The sequence below is a fragment of the Lepidochelys kempii genome, chromosome 22 (genome assembly GCF_965140285.1).
Source record: "Lepidochelys kempii isolate rLepKem1 chromosome 22, rLepKem1.hap1, whole genome shotgun sequence".
NCBI classification, from domain to species: domain Eukaryota; kingdom Metazoa; phylum Chordata; order Testudines; family Cheloniidae; genus Lepidochelys; species Lepidochelys kempii.
Genome location: NC_136401.1, coordinates 15,057,308 through 15,084,704, shown reverse-complemented (window position 1 = coordinate 15,084,704; position 27,397 = coordinate 15,057,308). Strand labels below are relative to the sequence as shown.

The following is a 27,397-nucleotide window of genomic DNA, read 5'->3' as shown; positions in this document are numbered from 1 at the left end:
CTCATGACTAGAAAGCAGGGCTGTCATCTTTTTATGCATTAAGCTTGAAGGAGAGCTCAAGGTGGGGAACAATTATCATACTGTATGATATCTGAAACAATAATATTCACCATTGGTAGAGTGCAAGGATCTCAAAGAGTTTTTATAATTACTCAGGGCAAGATTGTGACTCACCCTACTGCCAGCACAGCAGAGTAAGAGGAGGTGTAATGCATGCCCTTCTGCCCTGCATAGCTTACCTGCATCCCAGAATGGCTGGGGAAGAAAGACTAGCCTTTGCCAGCCTCTCCATGCTGATGGATGGGCAGTGGACTCCCATCTTCCCACTTGCTGGTCGGCACAGCTGAGCTCGTACAGAGGAGTGCTGTACATGGATGCAGCTCACTGTTCCCCTGGAGCAAAGGAGGAATCACAGACCAAAATGGGGCTTTTTGAGTCACAGTTCATTCCCTGGTCAGCATCTGGGTGATCACAGCTACATGCTGCCCCTTACAAATGGCTAGCGGTAAATTTTTCAGCCTTACAAACACCACTGTGGGGGAGATTGAAGTCTTCATATCACCTTTTGAAGATGGAAAATGTGGGGGAAACGAAAGGAAATATCTTTTAAAATCACCTCAAATGTTGGGAGCCTCCTTTGTTGGGTGTCCAGTATAGGACTCCTTGGGCCTGCTAATCAAAGCTAATTAAAGACACAGAGCGATGCGTGTAGCCAGCACCTCTGAGAGGCAATCCACAGGTGTCTAAAGCTGGGCACCCAACAACCGAGGCTACTAATGACAATCTGGGCAGAAGCGATTTGCCCCAAGGCAATTTAAAAGGCAGAGCTGAAGTTGGAAAGCAAGAATCCAAAATCCTGGCTTTTGTAAAGAGACAGCTCAGTGCAACAAAAATAACAAATCACCTGGGAACATGCTGCTTTATCTGACCGCATCACAACAGTGTGTGTGTGGGGGGAAATTTCCGACTGATTAAACAGGAAGTAAGGGAAGGGTGGAGCATATCTTCATCCCATAATACTCTGGGTAACCTAGCTAACCCAATCATGACTACTTCCTGCTGTAACCACTAGACAATCACTCTCCCTTTGTACTAAGGATTGTCGATCTAATCCTGCTTAGGCCTTGTTGATAATAGAAGTTATACCAGGAAAATCCCCATATGGACACACTTTTTCCGGTATAAGAGCATAGTACTTTATCAATCGTACTTCGCTCCATTCAAGCTAAGGAAAATATATAAAAAAAAGAGAGGATGTGGAGGAATAGGGACCTTTCCGCACATATGGTGAAAATGCCCTAAGATAATAGTATATTGGTGGAAAACAACAAATAGAATTTTCAAGTAAACTAAAGTTAAGCTACACACATACAACCCATTGCAGTTCTGTTAGCTGACGGTCCAGAGGAGGTGACAGACCTGAGGAAAGACCCATTAATAGCACTTACTAGTAACAGCCAGATTTGTAATAACTCTGTTTTGGAAAAGGACAGATTCTTCCAACATTAGTGAGATGGAAAAATAAAGGATGGGAAATTCTCTCAATCAGGAGGTGGAGGGGATGTAGATTTTATAACCTCTGGTTACCAGTTGGGGAAATGGAACAAAATTAATATGCTGATAATGATAAGAGGTAGACCAAACATAAACAGACCTTTCAAAAGTAACAAATGTGGGTTACGAATAAGGTTTGTTAATACTTGCATGGAAAGTTCATCTATATTAATAATGAAAACAATTAGGCTTTTTTTGGTTTAGCTTAAATTCCTTCCCAAGTAACATATAGATATAATCAGATGAAATTCACACCCTAGGTTATACCAACAAAAACATGCACAAGACCTAACACAGCTCATCACATGAGGGCAGATAGAGCCCAGAGCGAAACACGAAGTCAGGGGAACTAGACATTCTTGGTGTCAGGCTCTTGGTTGTGGAGTTCCTCTTCACCAGAGTTCAGGCTGAATCTAACTCTTGTTCGCCATTTTCAGAGAGCAAGGTTAGACACATCTGTCTTGTGCAAGCTGGCTGCAGGCTGTCCAGCAGAACGTGTGGTGGAGACAAGCACACAAAAACTACCCATGGAAGACAGCGGCATTGAAAATAGGAGGGGTGGAGAATATGGTTCTTTAAAAGAAAATAAATGCTGCTCTTATATCTATGACATCTCTATACTACGGTGATGGGCACATTAAAAATGCACAGACCGGTAAAATGCACAGACCGGTAAAATGGATTGGACAGCTGGTATTAAATGAGAGTCTTTCTTGTGCTTTTTAGTCACTCATAGCACAGTTGTCCTATAAATTATTTTGGAAAGGGCTGTAGACTTGTGCAATAATAGATTTTTGGCAAGTCATCGAATTCTTAAAAGAACCACTTTATCATTATGGGAAGACCATACAAGAGAGTTAACTCCCAGGTATGGTCATTCAGTAGCCATCAAAGGTAATGACAAACTATGAGCCAGCTTTTATTGGGCTGCCAGCGATGCAGCTACAGAAAAAAATCTACCTATCCAACCGTGGATCAACAAATGCAGGCAAATTGAATTACACTGTATAATCCACCAGATCCACCTTTTTGTCTAATTTTTTTTATCAGTTCATTTTTTGTTTTATGACATAACCATACAAGCATTTTCTCTTCCCATGAGTTAAGGTATTTGACAAAGTATCAGATGATCTAGGAGTCTCTTCTGCCACTGACCTACTGTGTAATCTTTGGCAAATCACTTAACCCTTGTATCTATCAGTTGTCTGGTGTGCAAAAGAGGGATAATTTTCTGCTTCTTGCCATGGAGGAGATTTGGGGAGAACCGGTCGCAAAGGTTTTTGAGAATCTCTGCTGAAAGATGCTACAGAAATACAAAGTACTATTATTATTCTACCCAGAGCCTGCTTTATGGGACGGGATGGTAGTCACGACAGCAATGACACAAAATAGCATAGTATCAGTGCAGCTTAGCTAAATACATCCGGAAAACACTTCCCTTTCCCCAAACACACTCAGTGCCTTGGGAGTCCTCACAGCCAGATAATAACCATAACATTGCAAGCCAGCCTAAATATTACCCCCTATTGGGACACAGCTTCAAAAGCCCAGTTCCCAACACCTCAAAGTTAGGAGACATTTCTGATCCATATCTGAATGTTGAATTTTGTGGCTTTAGCACAGGGGTGGCCAACCTGAGCCTCAGAAGGAGCCAGAATTTACCAGTGTACATTGCCAAAGAGCCACAGTAATACGTCAGCAACTCCCCCCATTAGCTCCCCAGCCCTGCTCCCAGTGCCTCCCACCCACTGGCAGCCCCGCTGATCAGCGCCTCCCCCTCCCTCCCTGCACTTCCCGATCAGCTGTTTTGTGGCATGCAGGAGGCTCGGGGGGAGGGGGGGGGAAAGGCGGAGGACCGAGGGCACGGCAGGCTCAGGGGAGGGCGTGGGTAGGGGTGGAGTGGGGGCAGGGCCTGTGGCAGAGCCAGGGTTGAGCAGTGAGCACCCCCTCTCCCCCCCGCCCCCGGCACATTGGAAAGTTGACGCCTGTAGCTCCAGCCCTGGAGTCGGTGCCTAGACAAAGAGCCGCATATTAACTTCTTAAGAGCCGCATGTGGCTCCAGAGCCCCAGGTTGGCCACCCCTGCTATAGAATCTACAAGAATCTACCTCTTGTCTGCCCACCTCCTCCAAGTAGGGAGTAACTAGGTGCATCACCCATTTAGTCCTGCTCACCCAGGCTTAAGGTCTTTATAGGCCATCACTCTTAGTCCCCTTCATGAGCATGCGATCCAACATCTAATCTAGCACTCAGAGATTCTTTAGACTTTCCCACAGATTCACTTCATTTCTACTGCAGGGTAGCGCTAGTGTTTTCTGTTTCTTTTTTGTATGTTGTTAAAAAGACCACCACCACCACCAAGACAAGCCCAGGAATGCAAGAACAGAATGAAATGGCACCCTCCATCCACTTACTGTACTTGAAGGCAGGTCAGGATCCATGTTGGAACTAGGTCCTGGGTCTAGCTACAAATTAACAAGACCTCTCTGATTTAAAAAAAAATCTATTTATTTGGGAAGTTTTAACAGGTTTACAAATCATCAGAGACAAAAGGATAATTGTTACAACAGTGAACTTTTGGCTAGAGAAACACTATACAGTGATATTAGAGCTATCAGATAGGGTGCCAAGGTTATGCTATGGCTGTCTAATAGAATGCAGTATGAGAGACTGACCTGCTTTTTTTACAAAAAGAAATGGGTTTTAAATAATTTCCAGTGCTCATTGTAATCGATCATGTGACTGTTGGCATTTACTTGACATGACTGTTCCCATTTTATTTTTATTTTTGCCAGAGCAAGTATCTCACCTGAGTCAGTAGGTATGTTAGGAGCATAGCAATTGCTATTCCATCCCTCAATGATAGTGTCCCCCAATGAGAGGCGCAAAGATGGAATATTCACAGAAATATACTAAGCTGAAATAGGGTGACCAGATACCAAGGGTGACAAATCGGTATGGGAGGTGGGGGGTAACAGGCATCTATACAAGACAAAGCCCCAAATATTGGGACTGTCCCAAGAATATTGGGACATCTGGACAGCCTAAGCTGAAAAGAAAGACACACATACACGGGAAGCATTCAGACACGATGGCGACAGGTGCGATATTGAAGAGAATTGAGGGTACCTATTAATCATGGAGAACACAAATTTTGGACTAAGACTGAAAGGAACAGTCTGCTGAGTTAGTTTGATCTGCTTTCCCACCAGCAGGCAACTCTCCTGCATCTGAGCTGGTGTTTTTAAAGATCATTATCACACTTTGATAAGTAGGTCACTAAGGGTACAGCTACATTGCAGTAAAAGATGCATGGCACAGCCACAGCTGGCCCAGATCAGCGGACTTGGGCTCAAGCTGCAGGGCTATAAAATGGCTGTGGAGATGTTCGGGCTTGGGCTGGAGCCCAGGCTCTGAAACCCTGCATGGGGTGTGTGTCTCAGAGCCCAGATTCTAGCCCGAGCCTGAAAGCTGACACCGCAATTTTTAGCCCTGCAGCCTGAGACCTGTGAGCCTGAGTCAATTGACCTGGGCTCTGAGACCCAGTCCCGCAGGGTTTTTTTATTGCAGTGTAGACGTTTCATCAGTCACGGAAGAGGAAGTCCAGTGGTGCAGAGATGCACTTGAGTGTGAATGGGACTCTCAGTGCTGACTATCAAAATCTGAAAAATCTGGTTTGAAAAATCAAAGTTTGTACCGGGATTTTAAGCACTGAAGAACCTGAGAGTTTTCAACCTCAATGCCAGCGGTTGAAAATTCAGCCCGTTTGGTGTGGAGGCCTCTGTCCCAGACTCAGAATGTCATCACTGAAAACAAAGTGGAAGATGAGGAGCTCTCTCTTCCATGCAATAGCAGAATCAATCAGTTTAGCATGCTGGGCCATTATGGTAATAAGCTAAGAGAAGACACAGCTTCAGCATTTCTCTCTTGGTGTATTTGCCCTGAAAATATAAAAAGCACAAATCATAGCAAGTCCTACGGAGTTCCCTTTTGTTTGGAGGCTTTCAAATTGCTGCTCACCATAAAGCCTTCTGCCTAAAAGAATTACAGACACTTTTTTCCCCCGTGGCTCCATTTTTCAAGGATTTTGCCTCTGTCGCTTGGACTGTTACAGCTATCTAGGATTTTACAAGCTGTAAAGGTCAGGGAAACACATTTTCAACAATGCAGGGACATCTCCGTATAGCCACAGGAGAGCTGGATGCACTGTGCTGTGTTTCAGCTTATGATTATTCCAGTATTGCTTTCAATACTGGAGTAGTGGTTTGAGCACAAAGGTGGGAGGCTGGAGATCTGGGGCGAACTCCTTGCCGTCCTGAAGTCAATGGGAGTTTTGCCATGTCCTCTCCCTCGCTCTGATGACCTTGGGCAAGTCACTTAATTTGTCTGCGATTCAGTGTCTCCTGCTGTAAAATGGGGCTAATAGTTATTTACCTCCCAGGGATGCTGTGCGGAATAGGCTGGGCTTTCCAAAGCAGGCTGAACTACCAACTCCCACTTAAGAGCCAAGAGGAGTTGGGTGACTTTCTCCCTTAAACCCCTTTAAGACGCCAGACTTTGTTGATTGACACTTCTCCAGCACTTTGAGAAAGAGGCCACAGAAGGGTGAACTGTCTTGTTTTGAGCAGATCCTTTATTGCATACAGACTTGACTCTCAGTGTCCTGCCTGCAGCCAAATCCTGCCCCCCACTGCACCTGTGCAAGTGAGTCATTTTTTACCCTCACAGATGCCTCCTAGGAGGGGGTCACTACAAATACCCCCTCACTGATACAGCTTTCTTTAAGCTAAGTTAACTGGCCAGCTTCTTCCCTTTAACTGCTGATTTCAGTTTTTATAATACGAGAGTTTTTCTTTGTTGGCTTGCTCGTTTTCTCTTTTGTTCTTTTTTGCTGCATTTCCCCCCTCATCTAAAGTGCCTCCTTTGGAAGGATCCTATAATGGGGAAGGTGACCAGATCTCATTTCCCCCCTTCTCTCTGATTCTTGACCCCAACAGTAGGTCAACCTACAATTCCACTAAGGATGCACGAGTCTGGTTTCATTCACACCACTGTAAATGTTACCATCACGCTGAAGTCAATGGAACTATATTGGGTTTACACGAGTATATTAATGCACTGGGCCAGATTCACAGCTGGTGTAAATCAGCATAGCTCCATTGACTTCAAAGGTTTTACATCCTCATAAGAGTCTCTCTTCCCCCATGTCCCTTTCTAGAGCAACCAGTCTTTAGCTAAGGGCACAAGTCGATTTCATCATTGAATTCAATGGGGCTACAATGGCTTACATCTGCTGAGGATCGGGTCCAATCATGTTTAGACGTTTCCCTCCTGTTTAAGGAACAACAATGTTGGCAGCAATATGATTATGTTCATCCATTATGTACAAATATCTGATGCTAAACCAAGGAGGGAGAGAAAATATTTAAGGTGGTCCAAAGGGATGTAATTATGAATAATCGGAGGTACCTAAGAGACACAGGATAATGTCATTCCATTACTCTTCGTTAAGAAAAGGAAAAAATAGGCTAAATATCAGGAGAATTTTCCTAATGGCAAGAGCTGTTAGATTGCAGAACAGTCTCCCCAAGGAAGTGCTGAGAGTCTCCTTGCATAAGTCCAGCTGTCCTAAGAACAGCTCTGTAGAGATTCTTTTATATCTTACTGCAAATCTCTCTATGGGTCTGATCCAAAGTCCACTGAAGTCAAAGGGAGCCTTTCAATTGACGTCAATGGGCTTTGGAACAGGCTCACTAATTAAAGCATAAGAAAGGACAAATATCAATTAAGTCAAAATGTGACACCAGCAGGGATTTTAATAAAATTTCTCTAATTTTAAAAAAGGGCCATTTTATTTCAGCTTTTAGACAAAACAGTGCATGCACTGAATTTTCAATGCAGTTACATCATGGCACTCTGATTGCATCTGGTTACCACATGTTATTGGCTGCAGTGTAACTTGATGCAACTCAATACAGCATGTGGCATACCGTGATTTATTGCAATTTAAATGATAAAGCCCCCAAGAATGTTCAGTCAATTGGATTACTCCATTGACTGAATGTTCAGATGTCTATTTTTAGAAGAGACATGTCAGCTTGTGCAATGGAATATTTGATGGACTGATCCATTGGTACCGGAGGGGGAATCTCCCTCATCACATAATACTGCTTCATATTACTTCCTGGGTTTATATTCTTGTGTTATGTGCTGAGCCGGACATGGTAGGAAATCCTGTTCCACTGAAATCCAGTAAAATCCTGCATCTCAAGTATCAGCCCAGGTCACTCCAAGCAGTTTCTTCCCCAGTGGTAAAGTGATAAGTTTGGATGTAGATATACTGTGTATTAGAATATGTAGGCGCTTTGAATGACTCACTGCCCACCCACCTTGTAATGTTTAGTAAGTAACCAAGAGTCGGGCTGGTCAGGAGAAGGCACAGAGGTTTTAACAAATGCCGGAGCATGCAGCTCAGCCCGAGTTTGCTCAGGATCCTGGAAATTGCCCTTGGAATGCTCCAAGATTTAATACAAGCGTTACCCAGTCATGCTCCCAGTAACAGGACATTTTCTCCCTGCACTGTAGCTCCCCTACTCATGATCCAATCCCTATCCTTAAACACGCATGGCAGCCCTTGAGGGTTAAACAATCGATACATTTAAGAACCACTGTGAAGTACTGAACATTGGCTTGCGGTTTACAGTCTTTGGAGGATGCCACATCCCATCCAAAATCACCTGTTGAAGGTGGGATCATCTTTCCACGAGCCCCCCAGATGGTTACCTGCTGCATTCAGACTCTTCATACTGCTTCCATCAAAGAGAGTCAGACACAAGGCATGCAAGGTAGTGGTGGAAAGTAGATTCACTTCCCCACTGGACAACCAATAAACATGGAATTAGGAAAAGAGTGACATTGTCTTACTCGTATCCTACTTCTCCCAGTAACCTCCAGGATCTGTGAGCAAAGAGCCAGCAAATCTGTGAAGCAAAATTTGCACTGTATGGGATACATGTGGCAAAAGTCAGCCCCGCATTTGATCCATTATAGATTGGGTTTCGCTCTCTTCAGGCCAGATTGTGGCCTATGACTATAAGAGAAATTGGTCTATAGGACTGATCTCAGAAGTTCAGATCTAGATCTTCCCCTAAAGTTGAAAGGGAGTTGAAGCCTATATTTTGTTTTAAATGAATTTTACAGAGATGGGCCAGCGATGAGAAGTGTTTATCCAGATTAAAACCAAAATTTGCCCAGTACTCAGGAAGTGCTGGGATTCCAGTTACATCCATCTTATAGACATGGTCTTGGGCCCATAAATTAAAATTTAGATCCCAAACATGGGAAGGGATTTGGATCTGGTGTTCTAGAAAGACAGACACACAGGAAGTGGAAAACACTTTTCTTCTTGTTTTGTTTTTGGATTCGAATTATTTAAAAACTAGCCACAAAACAAAAATAACCATGAAACACTGAAACAATTCATGAGTAACACTGCACAACAGTCAAAGCTTTGGGCGTCGTTATGCTGGGTTGCTTAGCATAGCATATGCCAAAGGGGGAAAGTTCCAAACTCAACGCCAATAAGGAAGGCTAATTCCACTCTTTCTGATGGATGCAGCTGGATCTCTGTATAAACAATTACTAGCTTGAGTCTCAGTTACTCTGTTCTTGAGCATGGGGTAGAGATACAGCATGGGAGCAAAGGTAGCTTTAAATCACCTTTGGATTCCCTGTATTCTGGAGAGGTACAGGTGCCTGTTTGTCCTTGTTGAAGTTACAGCAGCCCAGAGCCATCTTTCACCCCATTTCCCAAGACCCTCTATGGGCCCTGGCAGGCAGAGAATAACCATAGAGCAGGACAGTCAATGCACCCCTGCAAGGGATGCTGAGAGCAGGACACGCATGGAGCTCTTACATCAGTTCTGCATCAGGTGGAGAGGCTCCTTGCAGTGTGTGTAGTTTCAGGAAGCCATTTATGCCTTGTAGTAATTTAGAATAGTCATTTTGCCTCTTGAGAAAGCCTGCTGCTACTGCAGTCAATGGAAAAGCTCTAGAGTGTTTCTCTGACTATAATGTGACTCCATGGATAGACTCATGGTTTTCTTTTCTCTGCTACTCCATGTCAGGCATCATGTGGCATCTGTAACGTGGTATTCAGTGGGAGGGAGCCAGCTGCACCGTTACCAGCCACACACAGTAAAATACAGTCTGAGACGGTAATGAAACTTTCTGCCTGGCTTTTTGCTTTCAAACTTGGAAATCTAACATCGCGTGGCTCAAACATTGCCTTTTTCCCCACAACTCCCTACATGACATAGTGCGATTTCATGGTCAATATCACCTGTCTCTTTTGCTCTCAGATGATCCCTGTTTATTTCCAATTTCAGCATTAAACATGGTCTTTAAGCTCATCTAGAACTCAGGGACAGCTGGGTATATTAACATATACAATATCATAAGAACGTAAGAACAGACATCCTGGGTCAGACCAATGGTCCATCTATCCCAGTATCTGGTCTTCCAACAGTGGTCAACACCAGATACTTCAGAGGGAATGAACAGAACAGGACAATTATTGAGTGATTCATCCCCTGACATTCAGCCCCCTCCTGGCAATGAAAGGTTTAGGCACACCCAAAGCACGGGCTTGCATCCCTGACCATCTTGGCTATTAGCCGTTGATGGACCTATTTTCCCTTAATGTACCAAATTTTTTTTTAAACTCAGTTATACTTTTGGTTTTCACAATATCGTCTGGCAATGAGTTCCACAGGTTGATTGTCCACGAATGTTTTACCACTCCGCAGGTAATCTAGGGATATCTACAGGTACTGACACACATGCCATAGTCAGTTATCTTGCATTAGAGCTTGTCAAACATTTTTAATTAAAAAAAAAATTGGATGAAAAAATGCCTTTTTAAATCAACTGAATTTTTTTTATGAGAAAAATGCTGTTTTTGTTGAGAAAATTCAGGCTTTCGTAACAACAGCAACAAAAAAAAACTAAAATGCAAAAATGTTCCAGTTTTCCAAAACTGAATTTTTGAGGGGGTTGGTTTTACAATGAAAACCAGGGAGGAAAATGACAAAAAATAGAAAACTTTTCTCTTTGAATTTTTTTCTGCAAAATAAAATGCATTTCCCAACCACCAATATACGGCATATACCTATATTTTAATCTACCTAAAGTGCCTATCACTATGGTATGTAAGCACAATTTAGATTAGGTTAGCTCAGTTTTCAAATCATATTTCTACCCTAGGTAACATGAATCAGAGTATGGCATTAAAAAAAAAACAAACAATGGGACTCTATTCAAGAACCACCAACAATTCTGCTCTCCAGCCCCAATCCCAAGGCCCTGCTACTATCCCAGAAGAACTAGATTTTTTTTGCCAAAATTATTGGCAGTAAAATATTTAATGTTGGCATTTAAATTGGTGTCATTATGTTTCAGAGTTCTTCACTGAGATGACTGAGGATATTTCACACCTGTCTGATCTATTGTTTGTCCATTTATCTGCAGAAAACCGTGCATCAGTTCCAGATTTTAAAAGTCATCTTTGCAACCATAACAGCTAAAAACATGAAATAAATGAAAGCTTAAAATCTGCAGAAACTGATACAATGACCAGAGGAATCCAAGGTGTTCCTGAGGACTGTCCCAAGGTGACCCTTACTGGCAAAACCCAAAATTGTTCCCGAGAGAAGAACGTCATAAAATAGATTAGCTGTCATGAATATCTGCCATTACACTTTCAAAGTAGTTAAAGCAAATAGAAATAATGAACAGTGAGTACAAAAATAACCTTTTAATTTGATACTTAGCAGTTTCCAGAATTGCTTTCCAATTGTTTGACATCTTAATCATGAAGATACGTGCACAGAACTTAGTCCAAAATCTCAGCGATCAATGTGAGGGATGAAGTCACAAACTCTGAAATGGCCAAACTTTTCAATGTAGGCAAATCCTCAGCTGGTGTAAATCAGCCTAATACTATTGAAAGCTACAGAATTGTGACAGCTGAAGATCTGATCCCTGGACTTCTGATGAAGGTTTTGGGCTGAAGCATGTCAGTGGCTTTTGAATCAGACTAGTTACTAGGTTGGCTTGAGACCTTTTTAAGCCATTGTATGAAATGAAGTAACTTGAATAGTGAACTGCAGTGAACTATTCTGTGGCTTCAAAACCTTCACTGAGTCTTGGGCTGTGTTTCAAAGTAGGTTATATTGTCAATGGTACTCCTGGTGTGGGACAAAGGATGGGAAGCCAGCAACTTTTGAGTTCCCATCCTGGCTCTCACAATGAAACTCTTAGCCCGAGACACGTGACTTTATTTTTATTTCTACAGCATCATGGGTGTACCTGGACCATTAGGGGCAAATACCACCAGACACACTTCCTGCCCCGATGAGCTTCCAATCTTGGTAGAGGGTGACTCATTTCCAGTGAGGGTTAAAAATGGTCCTGGAAGCCATAGGCTATGTAATTGCTGTGGTCAGGAGATAAAAATTCACCCTTTTGCAGAGGGCCAGCCCAAGATCTTTGCAGCACTAAGTCCCATTTTGAGGTGTATGGGCCTCGTGTTCTGCTCAATGGGTGACTTTCACACATGTAGCATTGAATGTAAACAAAAAAAGAAATTTGATGTCAGGGAAAAATTACAGAAACAAAGATGAGTGTTCATCATATATTGCATCAATTTCTAAGATGCTCCAGGCAAAGGAAGGCTTATTGAACATCCAGCTATTTGTTCTTGTCTTGACCAGCAAGTTTCTGGTTTTATACCATTGCATCAGTGCTTTCTGGGAAATGGATTAAATCTAGCTCCAAACATTCTCTTAGCATAAAAAAAAAAAGTCCACTGGAACAGGATTAAAGTCAGCAGGATCAAAGCTGCCAGCAGATCAGTTCTTGTTTTACTGTCTTAACATCTGGTTTTACTATCACTGGGTCAAAATCATACCCTGATGCAATTCCATTGACTAAAATAGTTACACCAGAGATGGATTTGGCCCATTGTATGTGTGGCTTTCTACTACAATCATTGTCCATTTACCAGAGAAAAATATGGGGCTATGAAGATGGTGATGTCTAATCTGATGAAAGGAACATAAGAAATCAGGAATGTATCAAGAAGAAAAAATCATTGAGTATATTTCAGTGACCAGTCTATTTATTAGCCACATGCTTTTTTGCTGTTACTTTACCAGTGGAAAACCCAACTGATCCTCAAGATCGAGCATAGCTGCACAAGCAACATCCAAGCCTTCAAGAATAAATGGTCTGATGATTGTTTTTACCACTGAGCTTTTCAACGTTTTTCCCTTCTGTTTTAATGGAAGAAGAGGACAGCCAGAGACTGTGCAAAAGACATTTGAGCTGTGAAAATCAGGGGCAGAATCCTACAAAATGAAAAGAATGGACAAGGTACCAACTGAATAAAAAGTGGAGGAGGAAGAAAAAAAAATCCCAGAAACAAAGCCCTCAAATATTATTCTGCTAATGGCGATGGGGCCAGATTATAATATGAATCACATGTGGAATCAAATGTGGAATAACTCCACTGACTATAGAAGAGTAGAACCAAATTTAAAGCAGTGTGAGACCAGGATGTGGCGCAAGGTGCAGGCTTCAGATACCAAAGCTTTCATTCTCCTCCTATTTAGTCATCTCATTTCTCCTGATCCCTGGCCCTTCACCTCACTGGAGAGAGATAGCAAAACAAAAAAGGCCTAGATGTAACCATATTATAAAGGATTAATTTAAAGAACAGAATAGAATTTGCGGGTGAAAACCCGGCCCTGCTGAAGTGAATGAGAGTTTTGCCTTTGAATAGAGCCAGGATTTCACTCAGTGTGTATACAGCACTTTTCATACTCAAGAGAGCTCCAGAACTTTATAGATCTGTGAGTTAGGCCTTGATTCTGCAAGGATTTACAAAAGTGCGTTGTCCCATTGAGTTCAACTGAACTATTCATGTTAAGCACAAACATAAATCTTTGCAGGGTCAGGACCTCGGATACGACTTCTTTAAGGAACAATCTCCACTGCAACTTTATCTGAAGTCAGTGGGGTCTCTGCTGGGTCACAACTAGTCCCCCTGGCTAGTGCAGACAGGACCTTAGTGACTGTAAATGCAGTTCAGGCTCCCAGAAGTAGCTCACCTAGCTTTGAGCATTAGAGGCTGTTTTCCTGAGAGAGGTGATGCTGAGTAGGAGATTGGAGTTATTCCTTTTCCTTGTCTCAACAAGTGCCACTAGGCATTATGAGTTGATGGAGGGGCTGACTATTTCTCAATCGCTGTTTTTGCCATAACTTAGTACGTTCTTCGGAGATGTGTAGGGAAAGGTCTGCAAAGCAAAATATGAGAAACAAAGATACATTAGATAAGTGATTGTAGCTTTTGTTGCATCCAGAGACGCAACATGAGCTAATGGGTTAAGCAAAGTACCAGGTATGAAAAGATTGGGTTCGGGTTCCAGCTCTGCCAGTCTAGTTACTTATGTCAAACTCTTCAAAAGTGACAACTGCTTTTAGGTGCCCAGCTTGAGACACTAAGGGTCTGATTATCAGAGGTGCTGAGCACCCACAGTGCCCCTTGACTTGGTTGGTTTGGAATGACAGGTGCTCAGCCCTTCTGAAAAGGATTTTGGGAGTCAGGCACCCAAAAGTAGAGGCACCCAAGGCCAGGGGACATTTACACCTAGATTCAGCCACCCTTGCTCATTACAACAGTACCCCACTCTTAGAAAAGTCCCATCGGCTTCTGGAGTGGTAAGGTCTTCATGCTAGTGAGGGGATCAGAATCTTGAAATGTGGGCTTAATTTCTCTGTGCCTAATTTTCCTCATTTGTAAATAGGAGATAAGAACAGTTATTTACTGGCCCCTCAAGGGATTTGTGCGGCTTGATTCAGTAAAGTTCATAAAGTGCTTTGAGATCCCCCGGTGGAACATGCTGCAGAAGTGCAAAGGGTTATTACTAAATTATGATGTATGAGCCATGGTCTTCCATGAGTAATACCCTTCTGTATTACCACTGGCTGGTTATTATTCCATGTGGTGTTGTCCGGTGTACGTGTAAAGCCAAGCCTTGCTAGCATGCTGCAGGTGAGGACAGAATATGTTTCATAATATTTTGTCCTCAGAAGCTGGAGTAATGAATTAGTTCCTGCAATATTGTTGTTTCTCCTTGTTTGTGTATTAAATCCAAAGAGAAATAAAAAAAAAAAAGGCTTCACACAAATCGTGCCAAAGGAACTTAACTTCTCCTTGGACATCTGTCCCTGAGCAGCAGAAAGGACCTTGGATTTAATAGCTCAACTGAAAGATGAGTATGGCAAACTCTTCCTGCTGAGTGACCTACAGTGCCACTAGTTAAGTGCCAAGCCCCAGAGTGAAGTTGGCTCAACGTGACATCCCTTTTCTCTTGCACAGAGCTCCACTGACTTCACACCCCACGATTCTGATGGGGCTCCATGCAATCATAATGAGCCACTCACATGGACTTCCTGCAGTGTCAGTGCCTTATTTGGCAACTGGAATGTGGGCAAAATTCATCTCTGGAACAGGGGGAAAACTGGTGCAATTAACATATTTCCTTGCTGATTCAGGTTATGTCCCATGACTTTAGAAACACCGTGGATTTGGCCTCTTTCAAAAGGGGCATTAGACACCCACCAAATGCTTTTGGAACAACACAACAGCATATTTGCATGGTTTTATTGGTTTTGATCTTGCTTTGTTTTTAACAGATCTATTTGTATGTTCGGGACAGACACCGAACACTTTGGCATAAATATGCCAAACCAATAAAGAGCCAAAATGTCTTCAAGTTGGCCTCCCTTTGTCCAAATGTGTTTTGAGCATAAAAATTCTATCTGCAGGCCCAGGTGCCACCATACTCAAAAGGTGTGCACAGATGCCTCTACACATGAGCCAATGGACTCTGAGAATCATGCCCAAAATGTACAGTACTTTCTGGAATGATCTACAGCATTGTATTCTCTAGAGATGGCAGCTAATACAAATTCAAATAGACTAAACAAGATATTCTATGGGCTATCAGCAGGAGAGAGTAATTTTTAACACAGCCTCCTCTCAATTATGCCCATGCAGCCTCAGTGAAGTGAAAATGGAGTAGATGGGTATAACTGAAGGCAAATTTTGATCAAATTTTTTTCTAATGTACATATGTGAGGTTCCCCAAATATTAGCCTCTCTCTCCCGTCCCTCTTTCATTTTAACTTTCCCGTGGATCCCAACACTGTAACAACCTATCGTCTTGTGGGGGACTAGATGCTGTGAAGGCCAGATAAGGCCCTAGGGGATGACCAAATGAGACAAACACAAATGGATAACTGGTTTGCAGATTCACCATTTACTGGATTCCTTGGGAATAATACTTGTATACTCAGCAAGTTCAGACATGGAACAAGTGCACACACACGGTAGCCAAATTTTCCTCCCCCGCCATATTCTGAACAAACTCTTGTTCCTAGTGGAGAAGCTGGAGTTTAGGCAAGTCTCAAGCTTCATAGAAAAAGAGCTCACATGAGGGCTGCTTCTCCTGATTGCCAAGCTCTAGAATTTCTGCTGCTTCGTAGCACTTCCTCATTCCTGTGGGTGAAGTGACAGGAGGCACACAGGTCAAGCAAGCAGTATGCTGCACCCTGCGATCATCAGAACACAGCTCTCTGTGGCATGTAGACAATCAGGTCAGCTTCTTGTGGTGGCCAGAAAGAGCTGTTGGGACCTCTCTTCTCCTCTTAGGAGGTGACTAGAATTTTCCTCCTCTTGGGCATATGTAATTTGTCCCATATTCTAAGGTTATGGAGCAGCAACACGTTGCAGCTGGTACAATAGCATCGGTGTTGGTTGGCTGGCTGGCTCTTTGGGTTTTTAATTTTTTTACATTAGCAGTCACGGTTTGAGAGGCGGCAGCAAGAAGTTGCTTCTGCCGAGGTCAATCTACCACTTGTTGGATCCAAGCAATTCTTGTTCATTAGCTGTTGCTTGAGGCTCCCCCTTGGTTGCAGGATAGCACAAGAAGCGCTGATTGCACAGCACAGCCGGTGCTGATCCTTTATATGCCTATTTTTTTAAAAAACAGACGATTAAATTAAGTGTGTCAGTGGTGCACTCTGAAGACGCTGCTGTAGATTGTACACCTACCTTGGAGCTCTCTGAGCAGAGCACCGTATAGCACGGACAGAACAGCCAACCCAACAAAATGCTAGGGTGAGAAGTCAGTAGTCAAACCCATCTGACGAGAGTAGATTATACAGTACTGGAATAGCTATAGTAAAATAAAAGCAATTTTAATTTACTGTACATGCAGGACCTCAGTCTTCCATGATCACCTTCATGTTTTGAATCTCTTAAATCAGAGAGAGTAATTGCTCTCCTTGAATATAAATATATATATATTTAAATCAGCCAGCACTCATCTCAGACCAAATACAATAGTCTGAACATGGAGTGAATAGCAACAACAGGATGCAGAACATACAGGAAAGGAGTGTAACGTGCTCATGTAAGTAACATCTATTCTTTCACAACTACAGCCAAATGTGCATTAGAAATGCAACTTGCTATGTTGAATTTACATTCTTGCATACCAGTGACGGTATTCATAAACTGTGCATGTCCAGAGGTGTGGTGTGGCCCAGTGGATGGGGCACTGGCTCAGGAGTCAGGCCAGCTGGGTTCTATACCCTGCCCTGCCAATGACCTGCTATGTATCCTTGAGCAGGTCACCTCTCGGTGCCTCTTTTTTCTCACCCACCCTTTGTCTGTCTTGTCTATTTAGACAGCCAGCCCTTTAGGGCAGGGGCTATCTCATGCTGTGTGTGTGGACAGTGCCTGGCACAACGGGGCTTCAATCTCAGTTTGTGTCTTCAGGCACTACCTTGCTACGTGAAACACAAAGAATTACCAAACGTAGAGCCTGACCCCACAACACTGCCTCATCTCAGTAATCCGTGGAGTCTGTGGGAGTTAGCTCTGCTCGTACATGAAAAGGTTTGGGCTCATAGTAAGAAAAGTAGGCAACACTGCATCTAAACCTCATTATATATACGTATGCCCTCTCCTGTTATTTCAATGGTGAATAGTATACAGACATTTCCTTAAAAGGATAAATGCTTAATTTTCCATCAGACAAAATGATTTTCCAAATATTCCTTTGTTTAGTATAGGAATGAGTCACTTTTACTTACGTAAAATATATAGGCAGTATATGATCAAATGTGAGTCAGCAAATATACTACATAAAACAATGCATATGTATCAGTACTGCAGTATAATTGCATATAATGAATACTATTCGCTGTATCTGATGTCTATTTGCCGAAAAGCGCTACCAGGAGAGATTCCCAATAGCAGCATCAGTGCCTTGGCAGGTGCTCCAGGGTATAGTCTGCTCTTCTGTACAGTAGCCACTGACAGTCTGCCCCTATTGTGCTCATGCTTCGTACACATAGTCTCTGGCTTTTGCTTAAAGACTCATGCGCCTAGAGGAAAAAGTAAGCATTTCCCCACGAGCACAGGTCATTGCAATGTCATTTACCCCAGTGTAAATCTAAATCAATCCCAACTGATCTCAATGGAGTTAGTCCGGATTTTACACCAGTCAAATGCGATCAGAATCTGGCCTCACAACTGGATTCTGAATTAAAACGCATCAGTCTCTCTTCGGGTTGGTAGACATGTTTTTAAAGGTTGGGAAAGCAGAAAATGGGCAAATGAGGTTCCCAATAAGCCACATTAGAAGATCTCAGGCAAACTCCAGCGTACGTGCACAAACCATCAATCCAAGTGAGTCAGCCCCATAATGTTCAGCACAATAATGAATCCTAGCCCAACAATGAATCCTTTTAAGAGATTAGTTAAAACTGAATTGATTTTCTCAATCTGTGATTTTTATCATTGACTAGCCCTGGAAACTCCCGCCGTACATAGTCACTTCCCACAAAGATCTAATCACTTCATGCAGAAAAGGAGCACATTGAAATACAGGCTGATTAAACGTGCACATATTTGTAACCTTCCTGTTATTTTATCAGTTTGAAAAATATTAGCAGCATTGGAAAATATGTGATCTTTGAGTAATGCAGCATGTTATTAGATTTGATTAGATCCATTCTCCTGATGGCTTCTGAAAGATCTTTGTGCTAATTAGTTAAGAATACCACTGAATTATTTAATTATCTTGACTTTTGTGCAATAAAATATGTTGTCATATCACACGCTTTATCTTGCTGTTGCTGTTCATACTTAATGATGCCTTTATAGTTAGTGATTTCCTTTGTTCTCCTCAGTAAGTGGGTTTTGGTGGTGGTAGAAGGGGGGCAGACAGGGAGGGGAAAGAAAAAATCTGGGTTTGAAAATAAAATTTCACATGTGGGAAATTCTTTACGCACTTTCATTTCTTTTTGCAATTCTCTGTGCAATAATCAAAGTGTGTTTCAATGTTGCTACATATAACACGCACACTTACTGCTAATGCACTGGAAAGGTTTTTCAAAGGAACAGGCAATACACTATTGCTTAAAAAATGTAAATCAGCCAGGAATGTGTTTAAAAGGAAAAGGTACATTATGATAATTGCTCTGGCTGGTAGGGTCCTTGTGCATTACTAATTAGCATTTATTGCGGGGATTACTGAAACAATGTGTGTGTTCTCAAGAGTGAAGAAGAACTGGGATGCTCTTTCACTCTGAGCACTGGGGAAAGGCTGGGCAGCGCCAGCAGCCATGTAGTCCAGTTAGGTCAGGAGCATCTCTTCTAGACAATGTCAGCACAAATATTTTCAGAGGTGCGAGATAACGGTTAAAAACTTGTGCCTTTTGTGTTTTGTTTTATAAACTTCATCTGAACCTTTTACTATGATGTTTGCATAGCAGCTTATTTGCAACTAAGCCAATATAAACAGCCACGGGCAGCAAAAAAGAAAAATATCCACAAAACAGTATAAATTATTTGACGACACACCAAGTTAAGTCTTAAAATAAAGAATAGTTTGTTACTTATTCTCTGTATAATGCAGTAGTTTTCAACGTTACTCTGTGTGTGTGTGTGTACACATTATATACCAATGTCCTAACAGTTAGAAGAAGTGAAGTGTGGTCAAAGAGGCCATTCTTTAAAAGGGGAATCAAAAGGTTAATGTTTAAAGTAAACTATAGAAAAATGTTTTATGTCATTTTCAACTGACTTTACATGTTAAATGGCTGCAAAGCAATATAACAGGAGAAAGCCAAGTGGATTTCCACCAAACTGGCATGTTACTGTCAGGCATTTATAATGTGAATAAAGTTTATAATTAGAAATCAACTAGGAATTAATCAATCAGCTAATCAGCACCAGCCATTTAATTGTATGTCATATCATTTGGTAACTAGCCCAATAAATCCCTAAGTGCCCTGGAAGGAATTAGGAATGGAAGGGTAGTAAAATCATTCTCCATTTTTAAAATACAGTATTGTTGCAACCTTTTGTATATTATAGCTCTTGAAATAAATGAGCAACAAGGAAGATTTTTAGGATGGTCCTGGACTTCCCCCCTTTGCCACCACCAAACATCATTTCTTTCAGCTTGGGAAAGCAAGTTCTGCTAAGATTATAAAGAGTTTGAACTCATAGTGCCCAGTCTTGCAGTCCTTACTCAGGCAAAACTCCCAGTTGCAAGATCTGGCCAAATATATTTTGCTGAATTAGCATTTATTGAGGGGAGGGGTTTGCAATATTCTAAATGAGATGCTCATGCTTTTTGCTTTTATTTTTTCATATAGGTATGACAAAGATTAGCTTGGAATGTGTTATGTTAAATTTCATTATAATATATTAGATATGCTTTAATTGAAACTAATCAAGCATTTTCTTTTCTTAGTGCTGGATGCAGTCTCAAACACAGCCTGCTTTATTTACCGCCTCAATTTTTTAATAAAAATCAAGACATTCTGTAATCCATTTTCTCCTCAATTTTGCTATTAACACAAGCTGGTTTTTCGCAGTTTACTTTTCTATACAGTTGTGCTAGGATCTAGACAGGCTGTGTAGTTACCTTTATAATTTTATCAGAGAGAAGATAATCAGAGCTTTCCAGTATATATGCACCCTGGATTTTTGTTTGTTTGTTTGGAGGGTGAAAAAATGCTGCAGGATAGTTTAGCATTGATTTCTATTTGCTTACATGGAAATCACTCTGACTCGATATTTATAAGGTAATTAAGTTTCAATAACATTGCCATCTCTAAAATTGCACACACACAAATCTAACTAAGAAATGCCACTGAACCTGTGTCCCTGGTGCACTGAATTATGAGTTTGCACTGGTAGGTTGGGGTGATGGGAGGTGGGGAGTGCATTATATTTCAGTTATTATTCCCTCCTGTTCTCTCAAGCTTCCTGCCTTCTACGTTCCCCAAAAGCTCCAATTTAGTTCTCTCTCTCTCTTTTTTTTATTTCTGCCAAGCTGGATTTTCACTTTGAGATAAGGCCTTACTTGTTTCGGTTGCACTGTCCCTTTAAAAAGACAGCCCTCTCTAATTGATGTGTCTGGGCTAGTCTAGACTGGTAGTGATTGAACCAACTACCAATTATGTTATTCATTTCACTGAACTTCAGTGATGTGCTTCTGGGAGGGAGGGGTGAGGAACCTGCCTTTGCAGCAGAAGCAACCTTTCTGAAATGTACAATCTTTTGCATGTTTTGTTTCATCTACTTCTCCTCATAATAATAGAGCAGAAATCCTTGTGCACCAATATTAACACAGAGGTGAGAGGAAAGACGGTATATTTCTGCAGAATATATGAAACATGCACTACATGGTATTGTTTCTTACTATAGAACTCAGGGTGTGATACAAATGCATTGAAATCAATAGAAAGACTTCTTTTGAGTTCAGTGGGCTTTGGATCAGGCCCTGTATCACACTGCAACATTGATATACATTCCACACAACTGGATTTGTGATAGAATAATGCTGATTACAGAAACAGGTTCAAAAGAAAACATCTATCTTATCCAGAATACAAATATGAATAATTCCTTTTTTAAAAATTCTCCTTCCAAAGATTATAAGGCATTGTTCACACTGACATGCTTCAGAGGAAATCAACAAAGATATTAAATAGTTATAAGCAAATCATCAACTCTCACAAACAAAATGGTCTCTTCCCTGCCATTTGGAAAATAATGATCGCAAATTGATTAGTAATATATTTTCAAGGAAAGGCAAGGTTTTTCATGTATCCAAGTGTAAAATCAATAGCAGGATAGTACAAAGGTTTGGTAGATGTTCGCATATTACATCTGGATTTAAAAACCAAACAGGTAATGGAAAATAAATATAATCTAGGGGAAAATTTTATATTCATAATTCAATTACAGTACATTTGGAATAGTTTACAATTCAGAATTAAAATGCTATGTTTGATTTTTTTTAAATGGAGCTAAAAGAATCTCTGAAATTGTAGTGTAAAATAAAAAGAAAAAAGCTTTTCTAGTTCAGATAAATATTAAATATTGAGAACTGTCAGACATATCCTAAACTGATATAAGTAGTGAAATATTACACCAATTAATATCTCTTTGTTGCATTGTATTTTAAGTTAAAGCATTTGTATTAAAATATAAAACAAGCATTCAGTGCCATAAAAAGGTACAGTAACGTCATTAAAAATTGCCTTACAGAACAGAAATAAATACAATCACAACCATAATGAATTTTACAACATTAAAAAATGTAATAAAGAAAAAACAGAACTAGGAGTATTTTCACATTTCTGATTTCTACTTCATCTGTCACATGTAGGTTTGATATTAAAACCAGAGAGGTTAAATTCTAAGGACTAAAACGAACTTCAGCGTTTGCTGAGAAGAATAGCATTTTGGAATTATTTATACATATATATTTGACATATATATTTTATTGTTTGGTTTCTTTTAGATCTAACAATTAAAAAATCCAACCCATCTCCCCCCCCTCCTTTTTTTTTTGTCCACAAAGCACATTTCTAAGATGAATCGTTCAGGTTTTAAACTTGGAAGCAAGAGGCATGCTGGGATTTCAGCTGCGATGGTCTGAGGTCAAGCACCAATGTACCGAGCTGTTACAGTTACGCTCTCAGGGTACTGTGTGTTGCTCTCAAGAAAGAAAAAGAGATAGATGCTATATTCACTGGCCTGCAGCAAATCTGTCTCATTATATATATATCTGAAATTGCACATATATATTATACACACACTGATAGCACACATCTAGATCTTTAGGTCCACCGATATACATATTTATGCACAAACATCTGAATCATCTATTTCGGTATCTATACACACACATATCAATATCGATCTATATATACATACACATCTATATCATGTTTATCTATATATACACATATATATATATAATCTATACACATACCTATATGTACATATTTATCACACACATATAATATACACACTCGCAAACACTCATATTTTAATTTGAGATAATATTTTAAGGTAAATGGCCACCAACAAATGGCACCAGTACCCTACAGTCAGCTGATTAGAACTAATGATGAGAGATCCGCTTTACTTAAAAGTTTCTTTTCTTTAAGGGTCTACTAAATGCTCAACAACAAAAAAAAAAAAAAAAAGAGAAAAAGAAAAAGAAAAAAAAGATGCCAAAGCACAACTCACAGCTCCCAAGAGCCTAACCCGTGGATTTAAAAGCTAAACATCACAAGTTAGGGTCTCAGGGATTGAGAGGGGCGCAACAAACTATTTCTTGCCACAACAAGGATCAAAAAGAAAAGGCAAAGAATGGCAGGCAAATTCACATCAAGGTTCAAGATTATAAAACAGGACACACAGGTGGAAGGAAAGAGACTCTATAGGAACCTCCTCTGTTGAGAGAATACATTCTGTTTAAATAGTTTATATCAAAATTTCAAGCCACGCACAGCAGGATCCTTAAAGCTTTGAACAATGTACTAGAATAAATGAAGTTCTATATATTTAAATGGATAAGGAAAAAAAACAGTCAGGGTGGGGATGGAATTATTTCATTGTTTCAATGAAAAATAATGCTGAAATCATAATAATAATAGACAGGATATCTTTCCAAGTGTCTGGCACAAAGCATGCATAGCATATAGGCTAAGCTTTCTTCCCGCCTCCCCATATAAACTTGGGGAGGGGTGAAGGAATATTACAGTGTTAATAAGAAAATAATTGAGAAACTCACCATTTGGAAGTGGGGAAGGTTCCAGCCTTCAGCAGAAGCAGCAGGAAGAAAAAGCAAGGGGGGCGGGGGGTGGCGGGGAATATATGGATTTCAATGATCCTAGGCTGAACGAGCGATTCCAGAGTATATAGGGAAAGGACTATCACACAGAACAAAGCAACCATACCTCTGCATTTTTTGACAGAAGAAAGGTGTTGGGGGGGGGGGGAAGGGGAAATATAGGGGGACCCGCTTGCATTTTTAAAAAAACATTTGCCTTAAAAAATTATTTTTCCCTTCAGCAGCTGCTCTCTTTGTTGTCCTCCAACCTCCCCCTTGTTCTCTCTCTTTATGATTCTGCATTTTTTTTTTTTTTTTTTTTTTGCAAACTGCGGCCCTCTCTTGCTCACTAATACATCAGCTGGGGAGGCGGCAGCCAAGGCCAGTCTAATCAGAGCAAGCTCCAGCCTGTCACTGGGAAAAGAGCTGGGGGGGGGGGGGGGGGAGGAGGAGAGAGAGAGACAGGGAGCTGATGAACCCCCCCCCCATTGCCTACTCTGATGCCAGTATTTGAAGGGAAAACCTGGAGAATAATCACCTTACACGCCTGTTGCCAGCGACAAGGATTCCCCACCCCATCGCGAGCACACGGGACGTTTCCAGGATGGCTCCCAGCTGCGGCGGGGGGGGCGCAGAGGGCCCGATCCGGCGCTGCCTTTACACCCGGTGCGGTGCGTGACGCCGCTTGGTGCAAAACCCAGCTCCGAGTGGGGCCCTTCTCCCAAGGAATCCCCAGCAACCCGAATCCCACCCGCTCTGGAGTCCCCTTTAGGCCCCAGCAGCGTCGGAAAATGCACCCGGGGGCCCCCTGAGTTTAAAATGCGGAATATTAGCCCTGCGTTTCCCCACGCAGCTGGGAACATTTTTTACGCCTCGGGCGCTGGGTTGGATTTTTCTTCCTCCTCTCTGCAAACCGCCCCCCCCCCCCCCATCCTCCTCCCCCTTTCGTAGAAACAGCCAAGCTCCGGCTGCCTCCAGATCTCCCCCCTTTCACTAGCACCGGTCCGAATAGAAACATCAAGGTTCAGACCCAAGTGCAAGCTAAAGGGACAGGGGATAAGAATCAGCAACAACAATAACCGTTCACTCCGCTCTTTTCTCACCTCCGGAGTCTCCGACCATTCACCAAGGTCCTTCCTCGTCCGGGATCTCAGATCTTTCCTCCGTTTTTCCATCTGGATCAGCCAGTCCCGGCATCATTAAACTATAGTCCTCCTCCTCCTCCTTCTCTCTCTCTCTCTTATTGAAAAGGGGGGTTAGTGGTGGTGGTAGGGAGGGAAGTAGACATAGCTGCATGAAGTGGCTGCCTTTTAGAAAGCACATTTAATCTTTACTGGCTCCCCTAGGCTTCAGCAAAGTAGAAGGCAAAAGGAGAGGGAAAGGGGGGGGGGGAAGAAGAAAAAATCAAGCAAGGGAGGCTGTTGAGGGACAGCAAGCATCAGGCTCAAATCAACGACCAGATGAAATGTACTAGACCACACTGCCCCCTTTCTTCCTCTCGCTGTCTGTCTGTCTGTCTGTCTCTCACTCACTCCTGGAAAGCTTCAGTATCTGGTTACCAACTCTTTTAGATTCTTCACCACCCCCACCCACTTACAACTCCCCTACAGATTCTTTGCATGCCTACTAAAATCTTTAGCAGAATAAGGAATCAATACTCCCCCCTCCCCATACGCACCCTAGCAACCCCCCTTCTTTTAAGCTCTGCTAAGACATTCCCCCCACACACACACCCCCCAAATCACTGATCACATATCCAACGCTGGGGCCAGTCGCACCACTCCTCATTTCCCCTTCCATATCTGGGAGACAGGAGTTGGAAAGAAGGCTTCCCTTCTGCTACCACCCTCTCTCCCCTCTCCCTCCGTGTTGCCGGCAGTGTGCTATCCCCGACTCCCAGCACCGGATACTCTAAAGCATCTCCCTGACTACTAATGAGACCAAAAATACACCGCCGGGTCAGGGAGAAAGGCTAGACACTTATTAGACAAATAATAATAATAAACCCTCCCAGACAGCTAGACACATACATCAGGTATGCCAGCCTCTTTTGGGGGGTGTATCATAGGGGGTGGGGAAACCGTTGGGGTGGGGGGAGTGTACCTAACATCTCTCACTGGATCTGAATCTTAAAAGAATAAAATTAAACACTACTCTCTTGGCTTCTTTTCACCCCCCCTCTCCCCCCCCCCCCCCCATACTGCAGCCAGCAGCATCTCGTGGAAACAGCAACGCTCTGAAGCCTGCATGAAGGCAGTCAGGCAGACAGACTCTCTGTCTCATGCTTGTGATGACTTCAAAGCCCACAATCTCTCTCTCCCCGCCCGCCTTCCCCAAGTCCCTCCACACCCACCCCTCTCTGCTCAATGGCAGCCTTGCTCTCTCTCTCACACCAGACTATATTTGCAATCGGTGATAATTTACCAGCTATATGCCCTTGGATTTTAAAATGAACTCATCAGTCAGTGGTTCTAATACTGGTACTTACACAGAAACACACCCTCTACTGCAGACATGTTTCTCATTCTCCAAGCATTTCCTCTTCACATGTCCATCAGTTGCATATACACTCCATTGATCAGACTAAATCCCTTGATAATACTAAATAATAATACAGACTGTTAACAACAACAACAACAACAACAAAAGCCAGAGATGATGTCTAAATCTGCATCATTCTCTGAGAAGCGGACCACTGCATTTCCCAGGGATGTGCAACACAATGCAAGAAAGCAGATACTTTCCATTATCGGAGACCCTACACCTAGTCATGCCGCCGGTGGCTAGTAATGCCTTACAAACATGGACCACTTCACTTGTCTAGCCTATGGTGGGTAGCTAGTAAGTGGTAATGCCTGATTTTACATGGATAGCAAAAGGGTCAGATTTTGATGCCATTACTCAGACTGAGTAACACTGTGTCCCAAAAGAGATCACATTGATGTAATAGCATCCTCCACAAGAAGTCCATCTGATTCTAATGGGGCTGGTTGAGGAGCAAGCTGCTATTCTGTGCAAGGATAAGAGAATTTAACCCTAAATAAAATAAAGACACCATCTCATGTATTTAGGATGTGCTCTGCACCAGCACTCAGGGCCAGATTTTTAAAGGTATTTAGACACCTAAAGATGCAGATAGATATTTAGTGGGATTTTCAAATGCACCTAGGCACCTAAGTCCCAATGAAATCAGTCTCTTCTTAATATACAGGAACAGCTATGCCAGAATGCAAACATGCCTTCGTTATAAGCAAGGAATATTTCAAGAGTTTTGGCTTGTTTAATTCCTTATGGCTGGGGGGATTTTTTTGTTTGCCTGAGCTTGTGTGTGAAGGAGGGAGCTGTTGCTGGCTAGCCGGATGCTTTGTGTAGGTCTGGCAGAGAGTGACTACAGAATAAGTGTTCAGGAAGTTGGTGTGGGTGGGGCTGTCCAGAAATCTTTGACTCACTGGGGTACCTCCCTTGAACACAGGAATTAATGATTACTCAAAGCAAACTAGATCATCCCCAGCCTTGGAATAGACTCTCCTTCTGCATGCATGTTAGGCTCACGAGAGTTAAATAAAC

The 27,397-nt window shown here is 42.1% G+C and overlaps 1 protein-coding gene across 6 annotated transcripts in view; it reads right to left on the bottom strand.

Moving 5' to 3' along the window:
- Nucleotides 1–25,347, bottom strand: part of LOC140901775 (uncharacterized) — a 259,709-nt gene extending 234,362 nt beyond the window's left edge. For 2 of the 6 annotated variants that reach the window (XM_078849897.1, XM_078849898.1), the window contains exons 1-2: nucleotides 23,792–24,252; nucleotides 240–392 (exon numbers count right to left, since the gene is read on the bottom strand). In XM_078849897.1, the coding sequence (XP_078706023.1) occupies nucleotides 240–392; nucleotides 23,792–23,955 (317 nt within the window). In that variant the 5' untranslated portion in view covers nucleotides 23,956–24,252. Of the gene's footprint in view, nucleotides 1–239; nucleotides 393–23,791; nucleotides 24,253–24,933 lie in introns of those variants that run through there. The other 4 variants (XM_073321257.2, XR_012155965.2, XR_012155966.2 and 1 more) reach the window with 4 other exon arrangements.
- Between the last annotated feature and the right edge of the window lie 2,050 nt (nucleotides 25,348–27,397).